Source organism: Crocuta crocuta, unplaced genomic scaffold, assembly GCF_008692635.1.
Source record: "Crocuta crocuta isolate KB4526 unplaced genomic scaffold, BGI_CrCroc_1.0 scaffold139, whole genome shotgun sequence".
Lineage (NCBI taxonomy): Eukaryota > Metazoa > Chordata > Mammalia > Carnivora > Hyaenidae > Crocuta > Crocuta crocuta.
This window is the reverse complement of record NW_027533258.1, coordinates 432,664-456,666: the sequence shown is the minus strand read 5'-3', so window position 1 is coordinate 456,666 and position 24,003 is coordinate 432,664. Positions and strand designations below refer to the sequence as shown.

The 24,003-nt window shown below is 44.7% G+C and overlaps 1 protein-coding gene across 1 annotated transcript in view; it reads left to right on the top strand.

Annotated features, from left to right (window-relative positions):
* The window catches only part of TNFRSF13B (TNF receptor superfamily member 13B), a 33,947-nt gene that overhangs the window by 3,116 nt on the left and 6,828 nt on the right, over positions 1-24,003 (top strand). Inside the window, exons 2-3 of the mRNA XM_077746864.1 lie at positions 14,963-15,100; positions 19,139-19,384. Of these exons, the coding sequence (XP_077602990.1) occupies positions 14,992-15,100; positions 19,139-19,384 (355 nt within the window). The 5' untranslated portion in view covers positions 14,963-14,991. The remainder of the gene's footprint in view (positions 1-14,962; positions 15,101-19,138; positions 19,385-24,003) is intronic.

Here is a 24,003-nt window from a genome sequence, read left to right as displayed (position 1 = left end):
TGCTTATTTTTATTTTTGTTTTTCCACATAATATATCTTAGAGTTCTTTCATAGCAACATATAAAGAACTTCCTCATTTTTTAATAGATGCATAGCCCAGTATATAGGCATATTATAATTTATTCATTCACTCCCTTATTGATGACCAGTGGGTTTTTTCCAATCTTTTGCTATTACAAACATTGCTGCAACGGATTTATTATCTCACACTTTGGGATAAATCCCAGAGTTTAATTACCATATCAGTGGTAAATACATCAGTAATTTTGACAAATTGCTGCCAAATTGCCCTCCATAAGGGTTATCCCTGTTTCCTCTCTTTCCATAGTCAATGAGAGTGCCAGTTTCCCTACGACTCTGCCAATAGAAGGTGTTATTAAGCTTCCAGATTTTTAAGTCTATTAGAGGGAGGATAGTATCAGCCTAGTTTGAATTTATCTGTCTCTTAGGAAAGAGACCAAACATCTTTTTTTTTTTTTTAATATTTTATTTATTTTCAGGAGAGAGAGACAGCATGAGCAGGGGAGGGTCAGAGAGAGAGGGAGTTACAGACTCTGAAACAGGCTCCAGGCTCTGAGCTGGCAGTCAGCACAGAGCTCGACGTGGGGCTCGAACCCACAAACCGCGAGATCATGACCTAAGTGAAAGTCGGACGCTCAACCGACTAAGCCACCCAGGCGCCCCGAGACCAAACATCTTTATGATGTTTTCCCCTGTCTGTGAACTGTCTGTTCACTGTGTTTGCCCAATTTTCTATTGGGTAGCTGGCCTTTTCCTTTCCGTTTATAGATAAAAGCTGCAAATATTTTTGTTTCCATTTTTCATTCACCTTTGGATTTTCCTTAAGGTGTTTTTGATTTTTTTAAAAACTTTATTTCTGAGAGAGAGACACATACACACAGCGTGAGCAGGGGAGGGTCAGAGAGAGAGGGAGACACGGAATCCGAAGCAGGCTCCAGGCTCTGAGCTGTCATCACAGAGCCCGACACGAGGCTCGAACCCATGAACCGTGAGATCATGACCTGAGCCGAAGTCGACCACCCAACCAACTGAGCCACCCAGGTGCCCCCAGGTGTTTTTGGCCATGTTTGACGATTTTTTGTTTGCTTGTTCTGTGTAGTCTATTTTATCAGTCTTTTTACAGATTTTGGATATGGAGTCATAGTTAGAAAATATTCCAAGGTTACAAAGAAATATGAGATCATTTTTTCTTTAGAACTTTTTAGAATCTTATTGTTTTTCAAATATACATCTTTGGGCTGTTTTTTTTTGATACAGGGGAAATTATTTCCTGTGCTGGCTTGTGGCCCAGTTACTTTTTTAAAAAATTGTTTTAATGTTTATTTATTTTTTAAGAAAGAGAGAGAGAGACAGGGTGCTATTGGGCAAGGGGCAGAGAGAGAGGGAGACACAGAATTGGAAGCAGGCTCCAGGCTCTGAGCTGTCAGCACAGAGCCCAACTTGGAGCTCAAATTCACAAGCCACGAGATCATGACCTGAGCCGAAGTCGGACACTTAACCGACTGAGCCACCCAGGCGCCCCTCTGGCCCGTCAGTTTGTCTCTGCCAAGAATATTCTCCTTTAAGTTTTGAAAGCAAAAGCCAGGAGTTTTGTTTTCTCTTCTCCCTCCACTAAGACACCTTTACCCTGATTCCTACGTGAATTAAGGAAATGCAGGCAGGGGAGGGGGCAGAATAGAACTTCAATATTGTCCCAGTCCAGCTGTCTGTAACACGGTGCAGAAATGGAGACTGCCTTTCATTCCACAAGTCTTTACTGGGGACAACGATGTACAAGATCATTTATGAGCATTTATCAGGGACCTACTCTGTCCTGGTATTATGGAAGGCACTGGATACAGAGATGAAGGGGATAGTGTAAAGAGGCAGAGTGGCTACTCCCAGACATCAAATTACAAAGCAAGAACCATCACCAGGACGCCATGCTTAGGCCACATGGTCATCCAGGAAGGCACATGTAAGACAGCTCAAAGGAGAGGCAAGGAGACAAGGCAGCTATGGGGACAGGGGTTTTAGAAAATTATGATGCTTAAGCCACAAGTTGAGATGGTGGGAGCAGTTCCCAGGCCTGGAGTGTTAATTTGATGATGCTATTGGTATTATTAATAAATAATATTATAATAGTTTTCTATTATTATAAATGATTGTATGGTTTTATATGTGTATAAAAATGATTGTAATTGTCACTACAATTAATCCAGTATACTTTTTTTTTTAAATATTTTTATTTATTGCTAGGAGAGAGAGAGACAGCGTGAGCAGGGGAGGGTCAGAGAGAGAGGGAGACACAGACTCTGAAACAGGCTTCAGGCTCTAAGCTGGCAGTCAGCACAGAGCCCGACACGGGGCTCGAACCCACGAACTGCGAGATCATGACCTAAGCGAAAGTCGGACGCTTAACCGACTAAGCCACCCAGGCGCCCCTTAATCCAGTATACTTTATACCACTTATACCAGACTAATACCCACCACATGGCAGCCATGTCTCTGGCCAGTTACATGCATGTCATGTACATGTCCTTGAAAGAAACTTCTCTGCAGAGAAAAGCCTATAACATCCATTTTGCAGATCATGAAAACTGAGGTTTTGTGCCCTTTCCAAAGGTGATTTGGTGATGACACGAGGCGTAACTGCACTTTCCCCACCACAGACCCCTTTTCTCTCTCACGCATGTGCTGTCACTGAACTGTGGCAAATCTATTTTCAAAATGAGCTAACAGGGGGCAAAAATTAGAATGGGTAGAAATGGTCGTCATCTTTTTACAAGCGCAGACCTGAGAGTGGCCCCTGGGTGGCTCAGTCGGTTAAGCATCCAACTCTAGATCTCACCTCAGGTCTTGATCTCAGGGCCATGAGTTCAGACTCCATGCTGGGCTCTGCACTGGGTATGAAACCTACTTTAAAAAATTCCCTATAAGCACAAAACTGAGAAAGTGACTCGACTAGTACTCCCAGGACCTGGTTTAGTTCTGACTAAGACCCAGCATGGGGATGGTGGGCTCACCACCCTGAGAATCTCTGAAAGGTAGTTTTGGGTGCAGATGGGGGCTGGCAGGGGTTAGTCCCAGAGCTATTTTCAATAATTCAGAAGAGCCCGGTAAGAAGTCACATACAACGAACTGAAATGAAAAGCCGCCTTCTCATTTCCTTCATCTCCTCTCCTCCCCACTCCTCTCTCCGCCGACGTCCTTCTTCATGGGAATAAAAGCGGGCTTCTAAGTGGTCACTGGCAGTTCTCCCACGTGTGACCAGGTGTCAGGCTGTGACCTCCTCCGGGCACACGCCCCATGTCTTCATGGTGGAATCTCCTTGTGACCCCACGCCGCCATTCACAGCCTAGTACAGACGCCCCAGCTCTTGTGTTCACTCAAAGATTGGATGAGAAATCCCTCCTGTCTTGAAGCTTTTATGGTCCCTTCTCTTCAAGTCACATCAACAGATTTTCTTGGCAAAATTCCAAAGAGCAAGAAGGAGGAGCTGAGACTTTTGTCCATCATGCTCCTTTCTCATGGGGACAGGACCCTCTCCCCTCCATGGAGGGAGACATAGGGTTGTCTTAGGCCCTTGTGGCAGGAACTGGACCTTTTAATTTTCCTTTGACCCAGGTCCAGGCCTTGGCCAGTACAATACTCCATATTTCAAGGAGTGGCCTTATTAATAAGGGCAATAGCTCAGGGGGTTAACATTTACTAATTGGATAGTACCATACCAGGCCATTACATACCAGTAATTGGATCAGTAATTGGATAGTACCATACCAGTACCATTACATGCACTTGCCATGCATGTAATGCTCACAATGGCCTTATGAAGTAAGCAATAATAACCCCATCTTACAGATGAGGATGCTGGGTTTCAAGGAGGCGAAGTTCTGCCCAAGGTCACATAGCTAGGAAGTGCTGGACCCGGGATATATAGTCCAGTGGTTCCCAGCCATTGCCACCTGAATGCTCAGAATAGAATATGCACACACTGCTCACACTGCTAGATCTTGACTTTTTGATTTTAGACATTGTGCATTAATTTCCTGCTTTCTAAGATGAGAACTCAAGTCTTATATCACCCTCTGTGTACCCAGCAGCCCCCCTCCACCCAGTCTCCCAGAGCACCGTGTTTAGTTAGATCCGTGGAGACTGTGAGTAATTCTGGTGCAGGCAACGGGGCTGGCTCCGTGGCACGCGTGTCAGGCCCAGCCGACATACTCCCAGGCAGCCGGCACATCTGCCCACTCTGACGCCCTCAGGATTTCCAGAGAATCCAACAACGGAAATTCTTTCGGATCCCCCTAGTCAACCCGGGTGCCCCAGGGTAGACTACCAGCTAATCGGCTTGCCCTCAGATGTAAAACCCTCTCCAGTTTTGTTCTCCCGTTTCTTCCTCTCTCTTGTAACTCCTGGTATTGCCTTTGTTCCTTGACACTGGTCCAATGACTGTCTCCGCTCACGCAGATGAGTAAATTATTTTATAGGAGACATAATTCAGAGTCTCTGAGTTATTCACTGACAGCTGCTCACACGTGTATGATGATGTGGATTTTGTCCCCAGCTGAGTCATCCATGTGCTATGGTTTCCCAGGGGTTGATAGCTTCTGAGTTTTATCTACACGTACCTGTGATTTACCCCCAGCTCCATGACAAACCCAGCCTGTCAACTGGCCCAACATACTCACTTGTCTATTGCTTCAATGTTCATCAGAGACATGCCTTCCCTCTTTCCTCTGATTTTGGCTGGGATAGGGTGCCCTCCAGGCCTGCAGGCAGCTCTCTCCAGAGACTTCCTTCAGCATCATTCTGAGAATTTCTACCTGCACCTTTTGCTGACCTGGATCCTATGTTTCTCTCCGACTCCTCACCATTTTGTTTACTCCCTATGTTGGATGGAGCATGACCCCCAGTAGCTTACCAAGAAATGGTGCGTGGATGGAAGATACAAGTTGTGAGATATTGTACACCTCGTAACGCCTTTTTTGGACCCCATGCTTGATTAATAACAACTAGTGTTCTAGACTGCAAACAGTTTTGTATCATAAATTCAAAGCATTGTTTCACTTTCTTCTTCCTTCTTGTTGGCTTTCTTGCGGTAAAATATATATAATGAAATTTACCATTTTAGTCATTTTTAGTGTACAATTCAGCAGCGTTAAGTACATGCACAATGTTTTACAACCATCACCACTACCTCGATCCAAAATTTCTCATCACAGCAGCTTCTTGCCTCCCCTCGGCACCTGGTGACCTCTGGTCTACTTTCTGCCTCTATGATCTTGCCTGTTCTAGGTGCCTCGTGTAAGCAGAATCACGTACCTCTGCCCTTTTGTGGCTGGCTTATGTCACTCAGCATAAGGTCTTCAAGATTCCTCCGTGTTGCTGCAAGTGTTAGTACTTTACTCATTTTAATAACCAAGTGATATTCCAGTGTACATAGCACTTTTGATTTATCCCTTCATCAGTTGATGAACACTTGGGTTTTCCACTTATGGTCTATTGTGAATAACACTGCTGTGAACGCTGGTGTGCAAGTATCTATGTGAATTGTTGCTTTCAGTCCCTTTGGATACATACCTAGGAGTGGAACTGCCAGGTCATATGGGAGTTCTATATTTAACTTTGGGAGGTACTACTAAATTGTTTTCTATAGGGGTTGTGACATTTTGCATTCCCGCAATCAATACACAAGGGTCCCGATTTCTCCACATTCTTGCCAAGACTCATCATTTTTTCCTTTCTTGATAATAACCATTCTAAAGAGCATGCAGTGGTGTCTCTGGTTTCAATTTGAATCTTTCTAATGACTAGCGATGTTGAGTATTTTTATATGCTTATGGCCATTTGGATGCCATCTTTGGGGAAATGTCTACTCAAGTCTCTTGCCCAGTTTTGATTTGAGTTGTTTCGGTGTTGGCTGTTGAGTCTCAGGAGTTCTTTATATCTTCTGCATATTAATCCCCTATCAGAAATATTATCTGCAAATATTTGCCCCCATTCTGTCAGCTGTTTTTTTCCCCTCACTCTCTTTATGCACCGAAGTTTTAAATTTTGATGAAACCCAATATATCTAGGTGTTGTATCACAAGTGGTATTGTCAGATTGAATGCATGAAGGTTTTGCCCTGTTTTCCTCTAAAAGTTTTATAGTTTTGGTCTTAAGTTTAAGTCTTTGATACATTTGGAGGTAATTTTTGTATATATCATAAGGTAAGGGTTCCACTTCATTCTTTTGTATGTGGTTGTCCAGTTTTCTCAGCACCATGAATTGAAGGCTGTCCTTTCCCCATTAGATATTTCAGACCTCTGTTGAAAATCAGTTGACTATTTATATGAGAGTTTATTTCTGGGTTCTATTCTATTCCACTGGTCTGTGTGTCTATCTTTATTTCAGTGTCACACTGTTTACTGTTTAGCTTTGTAGTAAGTTTTAAAATCAGAAAGTGTTAATCCACCAACTGTTCTTATTCTTCAGAATTGTTTTAGCCTATTCAGGGCTCCTTGCAATTCCATATGAAGTTTTAGGATGAATACTTATATTTGTGTAAAAAAGTCATTGGGATTTTGTTAAGGATTGTATTGAATCTGTAGATCACTTTGGGTACTATTGCCATTTGAACAATATTAAGTCTTCTAGACCATGGACATAGGATGTCTTTTATTTAGGCCTCTTTAATTTCAGCAGTGTTTGTAGTTTTTCAGGGTATACTTTTTTGTTTGTTTCTTTGTTTGTTTTTTGCCACGATGGTTAAATCTATTCCTAGGTATTTTATTCTTTTTTTATGCCTTTGTAAATGGAGTTGTTTTCCCAATTTCCTTTTAGAATTGTTTGTTGCAAGTATATATATTTGTGTATTGGTTTTGTATCCTACAACTTAATATTAGCTCTAACAGGTGTGTGTGTAACTTTTAGAGGCTTGACATATAAGATCATGTCATCTGTGAACAGAGATCATTTTACTTTCTCCTTTCCAATTTGGATACCTTATTTCTTTTTCTTGCCTAAATTCTCTGGCTGGAACTTTCAGTACTATGTTCAATTGATGTAGTAAAAGTGGGCATTCTTGTCTTGTTGTTGATCTTAGGAGAGAAGGTCTCAGTCTTTCATCATTGAGTAGGATGTCAACTGTGAGTTTTTTCATATATGGCTTTTATCATATTGAGGAAATTCTCTTGTATTTCTACTTTCCTGGGTGTTTTTTTTTTTTAATCATGGAAAGATGATGAATTTTGTCAAATATTTTCTCTGTATCTATTGAGATGAACATATAGCTTTTCTTTCCATTCTTTTAATGTAGTGTGTTGCATTGATTGATTTTCATATATTGAACCATTATTGCATTCCAGGAATAAATCCCACTTGGCTGTGGTGTAGAATGCTTTTAGTATGTTATTGGAATTTATTTGCTAATATTTTCTTGAGAATTCTTACATCCATATTCATAAGGCATATTGGTCTATAATTTTCTTTTCTTATGTTGTCTTTATTAGGCTTTAGTATCAGTGTAATGCTGACCTCATAGAATGGGTTAGGAAGTATTCCCTCCTCTTCAATTTTTTAGAAGAGTCTGAGAAGTATTAATGTTATTCCTTCCTTAAATGTTTGGTAAAACTCACCAGTGACACCATCTGGCCATGGGCTTTTCATTGAGAGGTTTCTGATTACTGATTCAATCTCCTTACTTGTATTATACAAGTCTCTTCAGATATTCCTTCTTCGTGTGTCAGTTCTTACAGATTGTATGTTTCTAGGAATTTGTCTATTTATTTAGATTACCCAATTTGTTTTATGTATAATTGTTCATAGTATTCTCATAATCAGTAAAATCTGTAGTAATGTCCCCACTTTCATTTCTTTTTTTAAATCTCTCTCTCTTTTTCCATTTTATTTTATTTCCATCATGTTAACTGTACTTTTTAATCCTCAAGCCCTATTTCCCCCATCCCCCACCCTCCTCTTCTCTGGTAACCATCAGTTTGTTCTCTATCATTAAGAGTTTGCTTCTTCTTCTTTTTTAATGTTTATTTATTTTCGAGAAAGAGAGTGTGAGCAGGGGAGGAGTAAGGCGACGGAGACAGAGGATCCAAAGCATTCTCCATGTGAGTCCAATGTGGGGCTCGAACTCACGAACTGTGAGCTCGCGACCTGAGTCAAAGTTGGATGTTCAATTGACTGAGCCACCCAAGGGCCCCAAGAGTTTGTTTCTTGGTTTGCCCTTCTCTCTCTCTCTCTTTTTTCCCCCTTTGTTTATTTTGTTTCTTAAATTCCACATATGAATGAAATCATATGGTGTTTGTCTTTCTCTGACTGACTTATTTTGCTTAGAATTATACTCTCTAGCTCCATCCATGTTGTTGCAGATGGCAAGATTTCATTCTTTTTTATGGCTGAATAATATTTCATTGTAGATATGTACCACCTCTTCTTTATCCATTCATCAGTTGATGGACATTTTGGCTGTTTCTATAGTTTGGCTATTATAAATAATGCTGCAATAAACATAGGGGTGCATGCTATTGGTAGGAATGCAAATTGGTGCCGCCAGTCTGGAAAACAGTATGGAGGTTCCTCAAAATAACTAAAAATAGAACTACCGTATGACTCAGCAATGGCACTACTAAGATATTTATCCAAAGAATACAGAAATGCTGATTCAAAGGGGCACATGCACCCTAATGTTTATAGCAGTGTTATCAACAATAACCAAATTATGGAAAGAGCCCAAAGGCCTATCGACAGATGAATGGATAAAGATGTGGTGTATATATGTACAATGCAATACTACTCGGTGATAAAAAAGAAGGAAATCTTGCCATTTGCAACAACATGGATGGAACTAAAGGGTATTATGCTAAGTGAAATAAGTCAGTCAGAGAAAGACAGATATTTGATTTCACTCTTATGTGAAATTTGAGAAACTTGAATGAACATAGGAGAAGAGAAGGAAAAATAAGATAAAAACAGAGGAGGCAAACCGTGAGAGGTTCTTAAATACAGAGAACAAACTGAGGGCTGCTGGAGGGGAGGGAGGTGGGAGGATGGGTTAAATGGGTGATGGGCATTAAGGAGGGCACTGGCTAGGATGACCACTGGTGTCCTATGAAAGAGATGAATCACTAGGTTCTACTCCTAAAGCCAAGACTTCGCACATGTAAACTAACTTGAATTTAAAATTTAAAAAAAAAAGAGAGGGGTACATGTGTCTCTTTGAATTAGTATTTTGTATTTTAGTATTTTGGTGTTTTTTTTGTTTTTTTTTTTTTTTTGGTAAATACCCAGTAGTGCAATTCCTGGATTGTAAAGCAGTTCTATCTTTAATTTTTTGAGGAACCTCCATAGTGCTTTCCACAGTGGCTGCACCAATTTGCATTCCCACCAACAGTGCAAGAGGGTTCCTTTTTCTCCACATTCTCACCAACATTTATTGTTCCTTGTGTTGCTGATTTTAGTCATTCTGACAGGTGTGAGGTGATATCTCACTGTGGTTTTGATTTGCATTTCCCTAGTGATGAGTGATGCTGAGCACCTTTTCATGTCCCACTTTCATTTCTGACTTTAGTAATTTGAATCTTTTATGTTTTTCTTAGTCAGTCTGGCTAAAGGTTTGTCAATTTTGTTAATCTATTCCAAGAACCAACTTTTGGTTTTGTTGATTTTCTCTAGTACAGTTTCTTTGTTCTTTATTTTACTTATCTCCACTCTAATTTTTATTATTTCTTTCCCTCTGCCATCTTTGCATTTAATTCACTCTTCTTTTTCTATTTCCTCATGGTGTACAGTTAGGTTATGACTTGAGAATCTCTTCTTTTTTAGTGCATGCATTTACAGTTATAAATTTCCCTCTTAGCATTACTTTTTCTGTATCCCATAACTTTTGGTATCTTGTGTTTTAATTTTCACTTATCTCAAGATATTTTCTAATTTTCCTTGTGATTTCCACTTTGAGACAGCAGTTGTTTAAGAGTATGTTGTTGAATTTCCACATATCTGTGAATTTTCCAGTTTCCTTCTGTCATTGATTTTTAGTTTCATTCTATTTTGATCAGAAAAGATACTTTGAATGATTTCAATGTTTTAAAGCCTGTTAAACATTTGGTTTGTGATTCAATATATGGTCTATTGTAGAGAATGTTCCATGTACACTTGAGAAGACTGTGTATACTGCTGTTGTTGAGTGTAGTATATTGTATATGTCTATTATATGTATTGGTTCATAGTGTTGTTCAAGTTCTCTATTTCCTTATTTACCTTTTACTTGGTTCTTCTATCCATTACTAAAAGTAGGGTATTGAAATATGGAAATATTATTGTAGAACTATCTATTTCTCCCTTCAATTCTGTCTTTTTTTTTGTTTCATATATTTTGGGGCTCTGTTGTTAGGTGCATGTATGTTTATAATTGTTATTACCCTCTTGCTGTATCAAACTTTTACCAGTATATTTTGTCCTTNGAGAGAGGGAGTCACAGACTGAAACAGGCTCCAGGCTCTGAGCTGGCAGTCAGCACAGAGCCCGACGCGGGGCTCGAACCCACGAACCGTGAGATCATGACCTGAGCGAAAGTCGGACGCTTAACCGACTAAGCCACCCAGGCGTCCCGTATTTTGTCCTTCTTTGTTTCTTGTAACTGCCTTTGATTTAAGGCCTATTTGTCTGACAATACTATAATCACCTCAGCTCCCTTTTGGCTATTATTTGCATGAAATATATTTGTTCATTGTTTTTGGTTACAATCTCTTCGTGTCCTTTTATCTAACGGAAGTCTCTTGTAGACAGCATATAGATGGATACTGCTTTATTTTTTAATCCAATTTGCCAATTTCTACCTGTTAAAAGGGGAATTTGGTCCACTTACTTTGATGTGATGACTGACCAAAAAGGGATTTACTTCTGTCATTTATCTGTTTTCTGTATCTTATGTTTTTGATGTTATGTTTTTTTGTTCCTCAATTCCTGCATTACTACCTTTTTTTGTATTTAGTTGGTTACTTATAATATAACATTTTGATTCACTTTTTCTTTCCTTTTTTTAAATGTTTATTTATTTATTCAGAGATAGTGAGGTGGGGATTGTGGGGAGAATCCCAAGGAGGCTCCATGCTGTCAGTGCAGAGCCTAACACAGGACTCCATCTCACAAACCATGAGATCATGACCTGATCCGAAATCAAGAGTTAGACGCTTAACCAACTGAGCCACCCAGATGCCCCCCCTTTTTTTTGTACTTTTAAAAGTTACTTCCTTAGTGGTCACCTTGGGGATTATAATTAACATCTTAAACTTATAACAACTTTATTTGAAAACTAACTTAGGTTTGATAATATGCAAACATTCTCTTGCTATATCTCTGTCCCTTCCCATTTATACTGTTATTACCTCTTTATACATTTTATGCCCATTAAAATAGGTATATAATCATTGTTTTATGCATTGGTCCACTAAATCATATAGGGAAAAAAAGAAGAGTTACAAGCCACATAGAAAATATAATAATACTTGCTTTTATATTTACTTATGTAGTTACATTTACCAGTGTCCCTTATCTGTTTTCATGGCTGTGCCTATGTCTAGAGTACTTTCATTTCAGCATGAAGGGCTCCCTTTAGCATTCCTTGTAGGGCAGGTCTAATGAACTGGGGATGAATTCCCTCAGCTTTTGTTTATCTGAAAACATCTTAATTTCTTAAGAAATTTCATTCTTGAAGGATAGTAGTGCAGGATATGTAATTCTTGATTGGCAAATTTCTGTCAAATTCTTTTTTCTGTGAATATGCCATATTTTCTCATTTCTCTGTATGTTTTGTAAGTTTTCTGAGAACGGGATATTTTGACTATTACATTATAGTAATTCTAATTCTCTCATTTCTCAGGGATTGCTGTATCTTGCTTGTTGACGGCTGGAGTCCATTTGTGGCTTTTCCAAACTAATTTTGCAAAGTATGCATTTATTGTGTGTGGCCACTGAAGTTTCTGTTCCTTTATCTCTGTGGTCAGCCAGTGACCTGATTTCCTTAAATGTCTGGCTCCCAAGAGTGGGAGGAAGGGAGCACTGTCTCTTTAAATCCTCTGGAAGCCACTTCAGCCATTGAGGGTTTAAACAATGGTCACCAACCTCTGTGCTAGCCCCTCATGGATCAAAAGCAGCAAACAGCAATCAGGGCCTACCACCCCAATATTTGGAGGACAAGGTCCTTCTTGCCCATCCATGTTCCCAGCCAGTTGCACCACCACTAGGGACAGCTGCCCGCACTGCTGCATACATGGGGTTGGAGACTGAGGAATGGTAGCCACCACCATGGAATACATTGAAATACACCAAAATTCCAAAAATTTACCAGTGTCTTCATCCAGTTCTCCCCTGCGTCAGTTCCCAAACAGTTACTTCAGATGGTTGCTGCTAGCTCCACATCTGTTAGGTGGGAGGGCAGATTCCTGGGGCCTCCACTGTGCCTGACAGTGTTCTCACATCCTGGTTTTGATTTGAGATGCCCACTGACTTCCTAACACAGCTCTGTGAGTAACCGGCTTGTTCTCAGGAAGGTTTTAGAATCCGCTCTTAATCTCTGGTCCGCCTACATTTTATGATGATGGGTCATGGCTTGTGAGAGTTTATTGTGTCAGACACCTGACAGGTTCTTTGATTCCGGAAGCGATATCCTTGAAATCTGTTCTCTCTGGAACTCCCGTTAGTCAACCTCAGGACTTCCTGAAATAATTCTGTAATTTTCATATCTTTTCTCTCCCTATTTTCTAGGAAATTTCTTCAATTACATCTTGCAACCCCTTCTACTGACATTTATATTCTGGCTGTTATATTTTTAATTTCTAATAATTCTTATTTGTTCTATGAATACTCATTTTAAAACACAGTACTCCATTCTTTTTCATAAATGTAAAAATTCATCTATCTTCCTATCAGTATCAATGGTTGCTACTGTCGCCTTTTAATTTTCTTCCGTTCCTCGCGTTGTCTCTCGTGGCTGTCAGCATGTCCTTTCTGCTTGCCCTGAGTTCTCGTTCATGCAGAGGTGGTGCTCCAATATCAAGACTTGTGGCTTTTGGTTCACGACTGAGATTGAGGCAGAAACAGCTGTTGGAAGTTCTGAGTAAATGAATGGGGTTGGTAATGTAGAAGCTTTGCTCTCATCGGGTCAGGCAGCAAACCTGGTCATTTTCTTGAGAGAATCTCCCAGTAAATGCTTTTAGATCTTTTCCTTTGGGTCAGTTTTCCCAGAGCAGAGTCTGCTCATTTCCTGCCCATTGCTGGATGAGGAAGGAGACATTTTTAAAAACCCTGGCCATACCACTCCTTAGCTAGTATTTTGGGGAGAGTGGACCTTATGGCTACCCTCAGCTGTGCCTGGGAAGACACCAAATCTTCTGCTTGGGTTGGTGAGAGACTGTTACCTGCTTGGAGATCAAATCTGGCTGGGGTCAAGTTCTCTTTCTATAAATTTTCAACCAGTCTTTCTTTCATTGTTTTGCCTTCCCGTGTCCCATTGTTGGAGATACTTGGTACGTCTAATTCCAGAGGCTTCCTGGGATTTTATGGTTCACGTCAGCATCCTTCTCCCTGCAGGCATGAAAGAAAAGAGATCTTTACCTGTAGCCAGTCACCCCAGTCCATATGCCTTCCATATTCCAAAATGTTGCTCAGATCTGTCCCCTCCTGCAGTAACTTCTTCCTGTCTCTTTCTCTTTGAGGATAAACATTGTTTCCTGTCGTTTTAGTAGAGTTTCAAGAGGGAAAGAAGATAAGCCCATGTGTTTAAGGTACCATGTTAAACTGGGAGCCACTGATGTCTTCTCGGCTTACTTTCATTAAAGAATAAACAAGTGCCTTGCAAAATGTTTAGAAGGAGAAGTTTTGGGGAAGCCAGGAAATCAGGCAGAAAATAAGAGAAAATGTGAAGCATTCATATCATGGAAGACTCAGCAATACAAAGCAAACGACTGATAGAGCCTCAATAGAGAGGTGTCCCAGATATATTGTGGAGCCAACAATCAGACACAAAAGTTCAGGAATGGGCAATATTAAGGACCGACAGTGATAAATATCAGAATAGAAGTTACCTCCGGAGCGAAGTATTGGACGGGAGGGGACCCAAGAGAGTCTTCAGAGTGCAAGAAATGTCTACACCTCATAGTAACCCCGGTGTATACAAGTAACCCCGGTGTTATGGAGAAATGCATCAAGCTGTGTACCTAAGATGTGTGCACTATACACACACCGCTTCATGTGTCTTGTACCTCAGTAAAAAAAGAAGAGGGGGACGGAAATTGGCATTTATCGAGTGCTTGCTGTATGCTCGGCACTGGTTAGATCTGCTTTTCTTTTTAGTCATTTAATGAGCACCTAATATGTCCCAGGCACTATGTAGTTTCTGAGGCCCCAGCAGTGAACACAACAATTAGAGTCCTTGCCTGCATGATCCTCACAGCTAACGGGGGAGATGGTATCAAATCGTCACACTCATAAAAGTGAAGTGAAAAAAGTGACAAGTAACAGTGTGCAAAAGAAGAGGTGTTTCTTAATCTGGGAAAGAAAGAATCGGGCTTTCCTGAGGAAATGAAATTGAAACCGTGACCTAAAGGATCAGGAGAAAACAACCAGCAGAGAGGGAAGTAGAGCATTTTATGAAAAAGGGACAAGCAGGTAAAAAGGGACTGTAGTAGAAAGAGGCATGTTAAAGAGGGAAAAGAACAGAGATGAGAAGGGCACGGCTGCTGCGAGAGAGGGGGCCCCCAAACTGCCATTTTGCAAGTGGGGAGACTGAGGCTTGGGGGGGGTGAAATGGCTGCCCCAGGGAAGCCAGCAAGTGCGGCTGGGATTGGAAGCTAGCTTTGTCTGGCTCCCCCTCTGCTTGCTGGAACAGAGCAGGAATGTGAGTGGGAGAGCTGTCTGGGTTCTGACCTCCAGCAGGGTGTCAGCTGCCTTCACGCTCCCTGCCTCTCAGCTCCACAGGGCCTGCGGACGGGGGTGGCCATGGGTCAGTGCCCCGAAGAGCAGTACTGGGATCCCCTACTGAACATCTGCCTCTCCTGCAAACTCATCTGCAGCCATCAGATTCCACGCACCTGTGCAGCATTCTGCAGTGAGTTCCGGGGCCTGAGCCCCATGGGCTGGATCACCCCTTCCTTCCCCCCAGACATCCCTGTGGCCCATTGTGTGTGGGTGCCTGAGGAGGAGGTGCTGGAAGGAGATGTATACTGTCGCACCCCTTGCCCCCTCGATCTTTCTGCTCCGGCCACGCTGGCCTCCTTGCAGTTTCTTGAACATGCTGTGTTTCTTCCTGCCTCAGGGCCTTTGCACGTGTTTGTATCCTCTGCTTGGAATGCCTTTCCCTGTTACTCTTCCCTCATCTCCCTCCTACTCAACCTTCAGGTCTCAGGCCAAATGTCAGAAGTCTTGTCTGATTGCCCAACAGAAATTAAATATTCCCTTGTCATTTTCTGTTCTGACTTGCTTTGGAAACTATTTATTATAGGAATGATCACAGAGGATGGCATAATAAATCCCTATCTACCCATCATGAATTTTATAGATTCTGCCTTTTTCTCCAACACCATTTTTTTTTGCTTGTGTATTTTAAAGCAAATCCAAGAACTCATAAAACTTTACCTGCAAATACTAAATCATGAATCCCCAACACATAAGGGCCTTCAAAATATCACCTTGATACCTTGTCACCCCCAGCAATAATTCCTTAGCATCATCTGTACTCAGGCTATATCCAATTTTCTGTTTGTCTTGAAAAAGAAATTTTGCTTGCTATTCTTTTTTCCCCCAGTGTTTATTTATTTTTGAAAGAGAGAGACACAGAAGGGGAGCGGAGGAGGGGCAGAGAGAGAGGGAGACACAGAACCTGAAGCAGGCTCCAGGCTCTGAGATGACAGCACAGAGCCTGACATGGGGCTCGAACCCACAAGTCATGAGATCATGGCCTGAGCTGAAGTTGGATGCTTAATCGACTGAGCCACCCAGGCACCCTTGCTTGCTATTCTTTTTCATAACTTGTTCTTCTCCTTGATGGAACTTATCATGATTTGTGTTATGTTCTTTTGTGTGTATTTATTTCATGTCTGCCTCAACCATCAGTCTGTGAGGGGTGCCTGGGTGGCTTAGTCGGTTAAGAGTCTGACTTTGGCTCAGGTCGTGATCTTGTGGTTTGTGGGCTCGAGGCCCATGTCGGGATCTGTGCTGGCAGCTCAGAGCCTGGAGCCTGCTTTGGTTCTGTGTCTCCCTCTCTCTCTGCCCCTTCCTGCTAACACTCTGTTTTTCTCAAAAATAAATAAACTTTAAAACTTAAACAAAAAAAACCCATCAATCTGTGAACTCCTTTTGAGCCTAGCCACCATGACTGAAATATAGTAAGGGATTCATAAATACTGATTGAGTGCAGCTCAGAGAGGGTGCGTGACCTGCCCAAGGTCACACAGCGTAACAGCAGAAAAGTTAGGATTGAACCAGGACTCTCTGACTCCAAAGCCATGACTCTGAACCTCGACTGGGTGACTCTTCTACCATTATGAGGTAGAATAATCATTATGTCATTCCACAAATATTCATGGAACTCTCTAGCCCTTTGAAAATAGGAAACTGACATGATCCTTCAGGGGCTATCATCTGATGGGAGAAATAACACAATCCAGGAGAGAAGGCTAAAGCACCACAAAACACTGCGGTTGGGAGAGACCCCTCTGGCCGATGGCTTGGGGAGCAGGGAAGGAATCTGGGGGCAAGTGCCACCTGAGATGGATTGTTGAGTCTGTGGACGCGGCAGTCAGATGCAGGGCCAGGGCACTCCAGGAGGGAGGAGCAATGTGGGCAAAGGCATGAAGATAGCAAAACGCAAGAGGAAATATCAAGACCCACAGGGGATGTTTATGAGGTCAGGCAGTGAGGGCTGGCGGTGCGGGGAGCTCCGGTACCATGTGCAGCAGCCATACTGGGGGCCCTGAGGAGGGGAGGGGGTCACACCTAAGACCCTGGGAACACCACCACCCTCCTGTCAACTCTGTCTCCTGAGTGGCAGTGCCAGTGGTCCTATGTGGCTTAGTGGGACCCTGGGGCAGAGCCAGGGCAGGGGGAGGTCACCGGTCCCATCCAAGTCTTCCCTGAGATCCCAGATCCACCATCTTCCTGGTCCTTTCCTTTCCCCGGTCAAGGACATAAGAGCTGGTGTGCTTGGGCTGCAAAGAGGCACAAATGAATGGATGCTTAAACCTTCCTTTCACCCAGCAGGTATTATGTGTTGGGCACTGTGCCGGCCACCTCAAATCCTCATAGCAACTCTAAGAAGTCAATATCAGTATTACCTCTGCGTTGGAAATGAGGAGACTGAGGCATGGAGAGGCTAAGACCCCACAACCTTCAAGGGTAGAGCCAGGATGCTCAAATCTGTTTGACCTTGAAGGCTGTGTCCTTACCCTCTATCTGGTGCTGCCTCTGGAATGTACCCTTAAAATCCCCTATGTGAGTCCCATTTTCACATAAATAGAATCTTATTTTAAAGACAAGGGAAACTTGTCCTGTGAAAGTATAGATTTCTTTTATGCACTCAAAATTGCTCTCTTAGGGGCACCTGGGTGGCTCAGTTTGGGTAAGTGTCCTATTTCAGCTTAGGCCATGATCTCACAGTTTGTGAGCTTGAGCCCCACGTCAGGCTCTCTGCTGTCAGCCTGGAGCCTGCTTCAGATCTTCTGTCCCCTCGTCCATCTCTTCCCCTCCCACATTTTCTCTCCCTGTCTCTCCCCCCTGCCTCAAAAATAAATAAACATTTTTTAATGTTTTTTATTTATTTCTGAGAGAGAGAGAGAGAGTGAGCAGGGGAGGCTCAGAGAGAGAGGGAGACACAGAATCCGAAGCAGGCTCCAGGCTCCGAGCTGTCAGCACAGAGCCCGACACGGGGCTTGAACCCACGAATCGTGAGATCATGACCTGAGCCGAAGTCGGACGCTTAACCGACTAAGCCATCCAGGTGCTCCTACATAAACATATTTTAAAAATTGCTCTCTTAAAGCAAGTGTGATTGGGCATTAGTTTGCTTGGCCTCTGCTCTGACGGCTGTTTAAGCTCTTATAATTCTCATTCATTAAGACAGAAGAAACACTATTAGTTTGGGCTTTTCTATCTTCCTTCCAGCCCCCTCCCTCAGTTTGCCAAGGTGGCTTCTGGTCTTCTCCTCAATCCTCATGTTAATATGTTTCTCCTTTATAAAGTTGGGAAAATGTCAGTAAACAACTTATGTGATGATGTAATAACCCAGATTTCAATTTTAAAAGATAACTAGAAAATTCTTATATGTTTAGAAACTAAGAAATGCACTTTTTAAGTTTTATTTTTAAGTTTTATTTATTTACTTTGAGAAAGAGAAAGAGCAGGTGCATGTGTGTGGGAATGGGGGAGGGACAGAGAGCAAGAGCGAGAGCGAGAGTGAGAGTGAGAGCGAGAGAGCGAGAGAGAGAGAGAGAGAGAGAATCCCAAACAGGCTCCTCAGTGTCCGTGCAGAGCCCGACACAGGGCTGCAACTCATGAACCACAGCCAAAGTCAAGAGTCGGATGCTTTACAGACTGAGCCACCCAGGCGCCCCAAGAAATGCACTTTTAAATAATCTATAGGTCAAAGAAAACATAATAATGAAAAGTAAAAACAATCTAAAGTAGATACAGGAAAAATACTACACATCAAAAGTGTATATTGCAGCTAAAACAGTACTTAATGGACAATGTATAGCCTTCCACTTACATATTGGGAAAAGACTTGCATTACTCTGGAATTGCTTTTGGGGAATTGAATTATCATTTTGTAAAATTTTTTATTAAAAATGTTTACTGTTCATTTACTTTTGAGAGAGAGACAGAGACAGATTGTGAGTAGAGGAGGGGCAGAGAGAGAGGGAGGCACAGAATCTGAAGCAGGCTCCAGGCTCTGAGCTGTCAGCACAGAGCCTGACGCGGGGCTCGAACTCACGAACTGTGAGATCACGACCTGAGCCGAGATCAAACACTCAACCAGCTGAGCCACCCAGGCGCCCTGTGATTTTGTTTAAACCGCGATGCCCTTGGAGGCCAGATTCACAGGTCCCGCAGGTGTCTGTCACCCAGTAGCATTGCTCCTTTGTGTCCCCAGAGTCCCTCAGCTGCCACAAAGAGCAAGGCCGGTACTACGACCAGCTGCTGAGGGACTGCATCAGCTGTGCCTCCATCTGCGGACGGCACCCCAAGCAGTGCACGTACTTCTGTGAGAACAAGTTCCGGAGCCACACGAACCTCCTGCCGGAGCTCAGGACACAGCGGGCCGGGGAAGCCGAAGCCAGGCCAGATGACCTGGGAAGGTACCAGGGAACAGAGCACAGGGGCTCGGAGGCCGTTCCAGGTAAGCCCCCAACCCCTGGTCGGCCTGCGAGGCGCCTGAGGGGCCAAGCGGGCAGAAGGGCGGGTGCCAAGCCTAAATAAGGTGGGTCTGCAAAGCAGGGAGTGCAGGTCCAGGCAAACGGCCAGAAGGTGGGGGAGGGTCATCGCAGGATAGAAAAAAATATTTTTAAGCAACATATCTAGAAGTGTGTGGGCCAGAAGGAAGCAGGAAGGGGAAGGAAAAAGACCTGATCATTGAGAGCCTTATAGTTGAGGCTATATGAGTCCTTAAAACATGGGCAGCAGGTAACCGGCAGAACCAACCTTGTGAGCAAGGTCTCTGATGGCAGGTAGGCACAATGGGGATGTCCTATGAATGAGAGGGACAGAAATGTCACAACACAGCTTAGGGTGGGGTTGGCCGCTTGGGGTATGGTGAGAAAGGTCCCTTGAATCAGGCACCTACTACGTGCCAAGCACTGGAAGTGTCTAATTATCCTTCCAGAAAACACCTCCTGACTCACCCCTTTGCTCGTGGTGTCGGAAAGGATGGGAGGGGAGATGCCATGCGGATCCACAAACACTTGAGATAATTACACTGCTGGTCTGTCAGGGAAGAGATGATAGGCCTGAAGCCCCTGGGGCCCTGATTGGTTTTTTCCCTGTGCTGTGACTTTCCTCACAACGGCACCATTTCTGTGATGCTAGAGCCTAGTGCTAAGGCATCAAAGGACAGGTGTTGTGCACCCTGATAATGGAGGTTGCCCGGCTCCATGTTCTACTCGGTTAGACTGTTGTCTTTTACTCTTTCTGTTCTCGTGTCAGTGAGCTGTTGCTGTGTAACAAGCAGTCCCAAAACTCAGTGCCTTATTCTTCTGTATCTGGATGTTGGCTGGGGTCAGCTGTGTTCGGCTGGCTGAGCTAGACGTGGGTCTGCTCCATGGGTCTCTCTTCCTGTTCCTGGGGCCAGCAGGCCAGCAGGCCAACAAGGCATGTCCTTCTAGTGATCACGTTGGGAGTGTAAGAGGTAGAAATACACCAGGCTTCCGGTTGCCCAGGCTGGGGACATGCATTGTATCATCACTGACTACTGCCTTCTATTACTCAAGTTGCAAAGCCAGTCAGATTCCAGGATGGCGAAAGAGATGCCATCGTTTGGTGGGAGGAGAGACAAAGACTGTGGAGCCATGTTGAGTTTGTGGCTGATTTTAATCTAGCACAGCCTTTCATGAGAACTGCAGATTCACCTGCAGAGGACATGGATACCGAAGGACTGATGTTCAGGACCATGAGGTGGGGCTGGGGGGACACTCGTTCCTCCGGTGTCTGGTGACCTGGGTGTCTAGCCTGCAGTTGGTGATGTATTTGGATTCTTCCGGCCAAACCCAGAACTTTCCCACCTCTGATGGAATAGAGTCCCCTTCAGATCAATACCACCCATTTTACAGATCAAGAAACAGAGTCTCAGAATTTAGGGTGACTTGCTGAGAGTTGTGTGATGAGTGCATGAGCAACGCTGAGCTGGGATTCAAGTCAAGTCTGGGGGCTCCAAAGGTTATCCACTCTGCTAGAGCAAAAATCCCAGAGTAGCATTCATGGGATTATCACTTCCTGAGGGTAACCTGTTGCCCGCGGGACATGATTAGCTATTCCTGTGTGTGATGATCCGTCATGAGCCCCAGCCCTACAGGGCACCCAGCCACAGGGCGACAGTGGGTAAGGCAGTCTCCTCTGGGGGGGGTGGGGAAGCTTGGAGGCAGACTGGAGTAATGGGGGAGGCTGTGGAATCAGGGTCTGGCTCCAAGCCAGACCCTGGTTCCATCCTTCACTGTGTGACCTTGAGCAAGTTACTTCACCTCTCTGAGCCTTGGTTGTGAGAGAACGGGGTCATATGTCTTCGTGGGGCTGTTGTGAAGAGTACAGGAGAGTACTCATTAGGGTCAGTGAGTACCCGCCATGAGTACAATAACTGCTCCTTTAAAAAGAAAACATGGGCTTAAGAGACAAGGTGGAGGAAGGGTATTCCAGGCAGGGGAATAGCATGTGTGAGTGTTGTGAGGGGTAAAGTGGCGTGAGGGGCTAGAGGAGCTTTGGGCCAGAGGGGGAGACGAGGAGGGGCGGAGGGCTGAAGCCGGGACAGCGGGACCTGCTAGGGGGTGGACAGGGCCCTGGGAGGGATCGGGTGCCAGCTGACAGGGCTCCATCTGCCAGGATGGGGAGGCTGACGTGTGTGCTCCGGAGCAGGGGTGGGGGGTGTGGGTGGGCAGGGAAGCTGCGAGAGAAGTAGGGGCTGGGTGGCAGGGAGTTCTGAGGGGTGGACGCTGGCAAAGGCAGCAGGGGCTGTGAGAGCCCGTTTCTAGCAACAATGGAGGCCACAGATGACAAGGACCCGGATGGTCCTTGAGGGGCAGCGCATTAACACGAGGTTGGTGGAACAGGAGTGTCCTCACGGCTGGGCGGACGGAGATGCCTGGAGCACAGCAGGGCCGCTCAGCCCCTGGGATGACCGGGCACCAGAGCCCTTCTGGGAATAATTTTAAAGTGCATCAAACAGGGGCGCCTGGGTGACTCAGTCGGTTAAGTGTCTGACTCTTGATTTCAGCTCAGGTCATGATCTCGCAGTTCGTGAGCTTGAGCCCCACATCAGACTCTGTGCTGCCAGCACGGAGTCTGCTTGGGATTCTCTCTCTCTCTCTCTCTCTTTCTCAAAATAAAAAAAATAATAATAATAATAATAGCATAAAAAAAAGTGCAGGAGCGCCTGGGGGGCTCAGTCATTTAAGCCTCTGAATTCAGTTTAGGTGTGATCTCATGGTTCACGGGTTTGAGCCCCGGATCGGGCTCTGTTGACAGCTCAGAGCTTAGAGCCTGCTTTCGATTCTGTGTCTCCCTCTCTCTCTGCCTCTCTTCCACTTGCACACTCTCTCTCACAAAAATAAATATTATTTAAAAGTACGTTAAAAAAATCACATAGGGTGACAAAGAAACCAATGACGTTGAGATACTATCAATATAGTATCTCAGAGTATTAAATCAAAGTAAACACTAAATCAAAATATCACCAAGGTATTGCACAAATTGCAACCTCAGAATGAACCTACGTGCTTCTCTATCGATGCATTAAATGGCAAGAGGGGGCGGTGGGCTACATGATGACAGGTGATTTCATCATCTGGACACACTGAGGCGGCCTTCAAGGGCACCTGGGGCTCTGCTAGTGACAAAGCCACAGTCCACTGCTCCTGCCACTCGGGGCCGTGGCCTCCACAGACGGTGGAAGCGAAGGCTAACTCTCGGCTGGCCGTCAGCGAAATTAAAGATGTGTTTTTCTTACCCAAGGCTGCGGAGCCCCCAGACTCTGTGGGCCCCCCGGTCCCCAGGTTAGGAGCTCTGGGTGGTGTTGGGAGCAGGGCTCCCAGAGAACCCGCCGGCACCTGGATTCCAGCCCACGCCCTGGGTGAGCTGGGGAAGCTTCTGGACGGCTTGTGCCTATCTGCCCCCATCTGTAGCCGTCATAACAACTCACAGGGCTCTCATGAGGCCTAACTGCCTCTGAGACTTGGGGGCACGGGACCACACCCAGCATGTAAGGGACGTCATTGGGTGGGAAGAGCAGAATGTGGGTCCTTTCCTGGGCTGGCACGTCAGCGCCCGGTGGCCCCCAGGCCACAAACCAGGGGGCTTAACACAGATGTCCTTCTGGCCGCCTTGGAGGCTGGAGGCTGAGGTAGAGGTGTCTGCAGCTGCGCTCCCTCTTCCGGCTCTAGGGGAGGGTCTCTCCTCACCCCGTCCAGCTTCCGGTGGCCCCAGGCCTTGGCGTGTGATGGCCCCCATCTTCCTGTGGCTCCACTGTGTCTGTCTTCTCTCCTAAGGGCACTGGTCACTGAACTTAGGGCCCACCCCAATCCACATGCTCTCTCCTTGAAATCCTTACCTTAGTTATACCCACAAAGGTTTTTTTCTAAATAAGGTCATAGCTGCCGGTTATGAGGGGGCGTGTCTTTGGGGGGATGGAACCAGGAGCAGGGGAAGGAAGCAGAGGGACCGAGAGCTCTGCGCTGGGCCTCCCCATGGGCAGGTGATGCCGGCCTTGGAGGCAGCCAGCACCCTGCCATGGGTCCAAAGCTCTGGGGAGCATCTCACGGGAGAACTTGGATTTCAGGGGCCTGCAGGGTGGCAGTTGGTCCCACGAAGGGAAAAGATTCCCTGGGGACCCAGGAGGTGTGAGGAGAAAAGGGCTGAGAAGGAAACCCTCATGGGGGGGGGGGTCTGACTCTGAGGAGTCAGAGGCTCCTCCAGACACAGTGCAAAGAAGCAGCTGGGGAGAGCAGAGCAGAGCCCAGAGGACTGTATGTCCACAAAGGCAAACAAGGAGGAAAGTTCTGGAAGCAGTAGGTCACACCGCAGAGAAGTTTGTAAAATGCCCACAAGTTCTGGCCACAGTGAAGTCAGAGGACCCTCTGAAGGGCCACTTGCAGGCGTCCCTAGGTGGACGTGGCCCTGACCTGAGGAAATGGTGGGGGGCAAGGCAGGGAGGTGAAGAAGCCAGGCCTCCTCCTCTCCCTTTCCACGCTCAGCCTTATCACGTATCAGGACTTCAACATCCCCATTTCAGTTGGTTTCAACCTAATTCCAACTGAT